The sequence below is a fragment of the Dipodomys spectabilis genome, unplaced genomic scaffold (genome assembly GCF_019054845.1).
Source record: "Dipodomys spectabilis isolate Male_0828 unplaced genomic scaffold, ASM1905484v1 ptg000060l, whole genome shotgun sequence".
In the NCBI taxonomy this organism is placed as follows: domain Eukaryota; kingdom Metazoa; phylum Chordata; class Mammalia; order Rodentia; family Heteromyidae; genus Dipodomys; species Dipodomys spectabilis.
The window spans coordinates 2,307,843-2,314,030 of record NW_024870737.1 but is presented as its reverse complement, the minus strand read 5'-3'; the positions used below and the strand labels follow the sequence as shown (position 1 = coordinate 2,314,030).

At 45.3% G+C, this 6,188-nt stretch overlaps 1 protein-coding gene across 1 annotated transcript; it reads right to left on the bottom strand.

The window, feature by feature from the left end:
- Positions 1-3,420: 3,420 nt before the first annotated feature.
- On the bottom strand, positions 3,421-4,647 carry LOC122108486 (heat shock transcription factor, X-linked member 3-like). Its single transcript, XM_042680413.1, has 2 exons — positions 4,144-4,647; positions 3,421-3,927 (listed from the first exon to the last, which is right to left on the bottom strand). The coding sequence occupies exons 1-2, from the start codon at positions 4,645-4,647 to the stop codon at positions 3,421-3,423; spliced, it is 1,011 nt and encodes a 336-aa protein (XP_042536347.1).
- Positions 4,648-6,188: the final 1,541 nt, after the last annotated feature.

The following is a 6,188-nucleotide window of genomic DNA, read 5'->3' as shown; positions in this document are numbered from 1 at the left end:
TGATGTTTGCAGTTTTTCTATCCTGAATCACACACTGTCAACTATGTTGTAAGATGAAGTGGTTTTCTAATAGAAGAGGTTAAAGACCTGCCTCCCTCTGGAATCCTGTATCATCTTCTGAACAGCTATTCTCTTCATTTTCCAGCCAGTTCATTGCCTTGCCTTGGCTTGCCATTACTCACTTCCAGGCCCTTGCATTTAATTCTGGGATGAGATAAGCAGTGGTTGGGAGAAAGGGAGGACAGAGAACTAACTCAGTTAGGGCACACACATTGGGGAGAGAGGAAGGGAGGTATGTCTGGGATGGTGGTCACTGGGGTCATAGGTTTGTGACAATGATGAGTCTTGTGGGATTACAGATAATTCAACTCATGAGCTGACTTCAGATAACAAGGCTGTGTGCCAAACAGATTTTAGGTAGGAGCCAAGCAGATATGGGACTACAGCACTTGGCTTGGCAGGACCAGGAAACTAGGAGTATTGGTGAGGGTGGTATTGGACAGGTATGAAAAGTAGTTGGACCCAGACTGTCATTCTACTAAACTAGTTCATTCACCACAAAGACCCAACATAACTAAGATGGCCTTATGTCATCTGTGGGCTCTTCTAAGCAGTAACCACACACAATGCAGTCTGTGCTTTTCTCTAGATATCCTTTTGTATGCCATAAGCAACCCAAAGGCTCAATGAATGGATCCAAGACATGCTGGCCCCTTGTGTTTTGTGTACTGTGGAGCAGGGCATCAGTGACTCACGGCGACACATAGAAGCAGAACACTGTGGGATCAGTGGGATTTCAGGGTACTTGGCAGATGAGTCACATCGTTACGAGGCTTAAGTGCTTAGGTATGACATGTGTCTGTGTTAGGTCCAGGGAGCTAGAAGAAGATAAAGTTTGGCTGCCTCTCCTTCCAGCAGTCTTTTGCTGGTGTTACGTTTGGTGGAGGCAAGCCCCTGGAGACTGTTAACTACTCCTGCTGAGGAGCCCACAGAATTGTACACCTGCCACCGCATTGATTTCTGGTGGGAATTGCTGGTGGAAAGGTTGGGGATGAGCCCAGATTCCAACCTTGCTCCAGAAAAGGGGAATAGTTTGGCCAAGGTATAGTAGTGGGAAAATGAGGATGTGCTGAGCATGGGACAGATGATTCTCCAATGTGCCCCAGGGTCGTGGCAGACAGTGTGTGCTTCCGTTGTCCTGTGAGCTGTTGAGTGTGCACACACCGAGGTTCGCCAAGAACATTATCTAAGGGGTCAGGAGGGCCAATGGGCCAGGAGTCACTGGCTCTATGTTCCATAGTAGAGTTTTCACATAGGCACGAGCAAATATTCACTAAGTAAATTCCAAAGAGGAATCATCAATCAGAGCTGGGTGGGTGCATGGAGTTAAGATGACTGCCTGGCTTCACATGTGTGCTTAACATGGAGCAGCCTGGGCAGTCTGTTCACCTCAGCATGGATGAAGCCTTGTAGCAGCAGCTGTCACCTGGAGTGCTTAGGCATCTTACACTGTCTGTAGGTTTACCAGCTGTAACTGCCATCTTAAGTGTACAGAAGGGACCTGATTGTCACTTGGTTACTTGTACTGTTCCATGGATGTTGGACCTTCTCCTTTTCATGTCTGGAGCCTCTATGTGCCTTACTAGACAGCCATGAGCACTGTTTAGAATGCCTCCAGTGTCCAGAAGATTCATCTTGCTTCTGTGGGCTTTTACTTTGTTGCATAGGGTTCATTGACATTAGTGTGGGGAACTAGAGAGTACCCAGAAATTTATCTCCTCGCAAGACCAAGGAGCTGGAACATCAAGCCGTGCTGACCAACCTGAAGTACAAGTTCTGGTCTATTATTTCCAGTCCCAGGTGGTTACTGGAGCCCTTATCTAGGAACTGGGTAAACGCTATATTCCAGGAAGCCATTCCTAAAAACTGATCTATTTGGGCCATGAAGGATGATTCGCTTAGATCTTTCAGGACAGCATTGCTCCCAATCAGCCAAGTCATGCGGTATCTATTCCTAAACATAGCTAAGTCCTATAAAAATCAGCTAGCTCTAAACGCCACAACCTTGTTAAGCAGTAACCAGTAAGTGCTGTTCCCACACTTAGGCGATGAGGTCACAAGAAGTGACCATCTTTGTGCATTTCTTCTTGAGGCTTCTTGCTAAGGTATCAAGTACGTTGTCTCTTTGGGAAAAGGAAAGGCTGCTGGGAAATGTCTCAGTGTTGTCCCAGACATTGGTTTGCAATGTTCTGCAGGGAACAAACAAATGTGCCGATGACTGTTGCGCCTCTTTGAGTCAAGCTTCATGGAATGGTTGAACAGCATCCCGGGGGCATGTGTGAGGCCTAGGACTGGACACTGTAGGGTATCAGCTGAGAGTGAGCAGCCCGCAATGGCCTGAGGTATCCAGGTTAAAGAAGACATTACACTTGGAAACAGAGCAGCCATACATCCTTTCTCTTGTTTCCACTACATAGGAAATTTCCCCCTGAGATTATGAAGCAAGTACTATTTGTCTTATAGCAAATGTTCTAGTGAATGCGATCTATAAGAATCCTGGCCTACCCCGGTGCTGGTGGTTCACACGTGTAATCCTAGCTACTCAGAAGGCTGAGATCTGAGGATCACAGTTCAAAGCCAGTCCAGACAGGAAACTCCGTGAGACTCTTATCTCCAATTAACCACTAGAAAACCAGAAGTGGCGCTGTAGCTCAAGTGGTAGAGCGCTCGCCTTGAGCTGTAGAGGTGAGGGACAATGCTTAGGCCCAGAGTTCAAGCCCCACAACTGACAAAACAAAAAGAATCCTGGCCTTCCCGATCCCCTACCCTGTGGGAGTGACTGAAATGTACTGTCCTGTGAGCCAGGAGATGGCAATGATCCATGTCTTGTTGGATGGGCAGTTTGCAGTCCTGAAGGATCTTGGGAGTAGAACTCATTAGCTGGTAACCAGACCTTCCTGGCAGTGTTGATTGGGGAGCATCCATGAGGGAGCAATCCCCTGCTTCAAGATACCCAAATCATTAGTGAGATGACTCTCCCTGTCCCAGATGAGGACCAGGCCTGACCCCAGGTAAGACCCAAGGGTCTTACCTGCCCTCAGCCCTGTGGAATCCTCTACTGGCAATGCTGCTGTTCAAACAAATGACATCAAGAGGAAGCAAAATGGGAGAGGGTATATGCCAATAACTCGTGAGCAGTAAGGAAGGTTCCAAACAACACAGACTCAAGAATATCATTTAGTTTGTTTATTATCTGGTAAGATGTTTGGGGACTTGTCTTAAGATGAAAATTGCTTCCTCATTAGAAATTGATTTTATGGGCCTTTAGCACCCAACAACTTCAGGGCTCTGCATTGACTTTGAAATGTTCACAAAGGTTACATTTTTGTAAACTCTGGAGCACTTTTCCTCCTCCTCCTCCTATTGCTCGTCCTCAGGATCTTTGTCATCATCCTGAGGCTCATCTGGGGTTATGAATAGCAGTGAACCCAGTAGAAAAGAGCAACAGATGTTATACAAATCCATCATATACTGCATATCAGGAACTGACTGTGATGTGCTAGGCACGTCCTCACTGCCTTTGGTTTCACAGTCAGGCAGAAGCTCAAAAAGGTTGTTCGCTGAGGTGCCTTCTCCACTAGAATTTTTTGGTTCCTGAGGGCAGGTGTTTCTCGGAGGAATGCCACGGAAATATAATGCTATATCCTCCCTGGATCCTGCTTCATTGAGGTACTCCCTCTGGGGATCTCGGTTAATTTCATGCTTGGCATCCAGCTGGAAAGCTGTGGTCTTGGCCTCTTCCTTACTTTCTTTCATCAGACTGGTTTTGTGTGTTTCTTGCAGATCAATGTGTCTATTATTTCTTTTAATGCAGATGTTTTTAACAAGATCCGGGTTGTCTCTCCGAAAGTTGGAATTATGGTATATCTGTAACAAAATGAAATATTTCTTTCTTACATAACATAGTCATTGCTTTCTTCCTTTCCTCAATCATAAACCTGTTTGCGGGCAGGTATCAATCAATCCACCCCTCAATAAGAGCTCACTAAAGATAAAGGGTTTGTAGTTTAAGGTGGCAATACATGGACAGCACACTAAGATTCCCATCAAACAGAAAATGAGAGACAAATATTTTTAACTTACCATGACTTTTCCTTGCTCTTGAGCCTGAACTGTGGAGTTGTTGGGACGGATTTTGGTGAATTCATGCAGATTCAATAGGCGAATGAAACTCTTCATGGTTGAGGCATGAAAAACTTTGTTTGTGCCTTCAAGGTCGAGAACTTCCTTCTGAAATTGTTCGGCATGGATAATTACATGGTCTCCTTCTTCGTTCCAGGTCACTGATTTAAAAGCCTGGTTCTCTGCTATTAGCCATAACTTTCTTGGAAAGGAGAGGTGGGCATCAATGTTGTCTTCTTTATTGGCCTCATTCGGTGTGTTCTCACTAGATTCTAAGTTAGCTTGGGTTGGCATTTCCTGGATTATGGCTTGGTTTCCTTGTTCATCCATACTGTCTCTTGAATCCAGGGTGGGATTAGGAAATGGCTCTGACACTTCACCTCCTGGTGGCTTATCGACAACAGGTGGAACCAACTTCTCTTCAAGGTCTTCTTGCATATTCTCATCTTGCATAATCTTATCCATGGCACTACACAGGCAGTAGAAGCATTTTGTTTTGAAGACTACTAGTTGCTGTCCTTGTAGGACCAGAAGGTCCTTAGTCTCACTGGCCTGTCTTGAAAAAGCTCTTGACTAGTTGTATAATGTAGTTACTGGGGCAACCCTCTGCTGACATCAGTCTCTTTGTGTGTCATATTTTGTCACAAACATGGGCTACAGCCAATCAGGAGATGACATCTTGTCCAAGTGTGGGAAGAAGGAGGGGCGGCAGACCCCAGGTCTTTCCCACTCTCCAAATGTACAGATAAGCCTTTGGAATTCCCAGACAAGTCTCCTGAGTCTTCTGACTAGCACAGCAGGGTCACAGGTCCTAGTCCTGCCTGAGTTGAGAAATCAAGATCCCATTACCCCTCCCTCTCCTGATGAAGGGGGAGGCCCTTTTCTGCCTCTGCTGCTTTAGCCAAAAGCCAGGCTCCAGTGAATCTAACCAAGGTGCTATTTGGTCTACCTAGGTCAGACTGGTTGCTGGATATCGGTTCCTCTAAGGTAGATTTTCTGAACTTGGTTGGTCACCCATCTATTTTCCTGACTCACTTCCAGTATCTGTCCTACTTTGCCACTGTTTGCTTGGCTCAACTTTAGATGGACCCAAGGGAGTGGTGTATGTTATTGCCACTTGGTCTGTGTCCCTACCATAGGAGACCATACACTCTTGGGCAGACAGGAGAGCTCTTGTTCATCTGTGATAGTGTTATTCCAAGATCTGGAGTAGAATGAAATGGCCATAGCCTCAGCTGTGCTTTGAGATCCAACCTGATCTCTGCTTGTCTCCAAATCTCATTTATCTGTAGATCCCCATAGCAATGGCATTGATTTTCATTTCATTTCTGAAGTCCAGTCTTCACAGAATCTATCCTAGGGAAAATTGATACTGATAGGCTAGGCATCACTAATCCACAACTAAAATTCACCAGTGTGCATGTGAAAAGCAGAGAGCATGTGTGTGGCTGGGTAAAAGACCACAATGGCATAAATGATGGTCGCTGCCCACATAGATGAGAGGACATATTATACTTTTTAAAATTTTTTTCACATACTTATGACCTAGGTGTTGTCTCTTACCTTTTTCACTTAGGATGATACTCTACCATGTGAGTCACAGTTCCATTTCTGACTTTTAGGTACATAGTTGGAGATAAGAGTCTCACATACTTACCAGGATGGTTTTGAACTCAGCCTCTTAAGTAGCTAGGATTATAGGCATACGCGACAAGTACCTGGCCATATCACTGTTGTATTCCTTTTGTGCTGGTCTTAGGACTTGAACTCAGGGCCTGGGCACTGTCCCTGATCTTTTTCACTCTGGGCTAGTGAACTATCTCTTGAGGCACACCTATACTTCTGACTTTCGGTTCGCTAAATGGAGGTAAGGGGCTCACAAACATCCTGACTAGGCTGGCTTTGAACTGAAATCCTAAAATCTCAGTTTCCACAGGTTGAAGAAGTAGGTCACTTAAGGCAAGTCTTTGAAGGTTATACATGTTCCCCAGTCTTTATCTACTTAC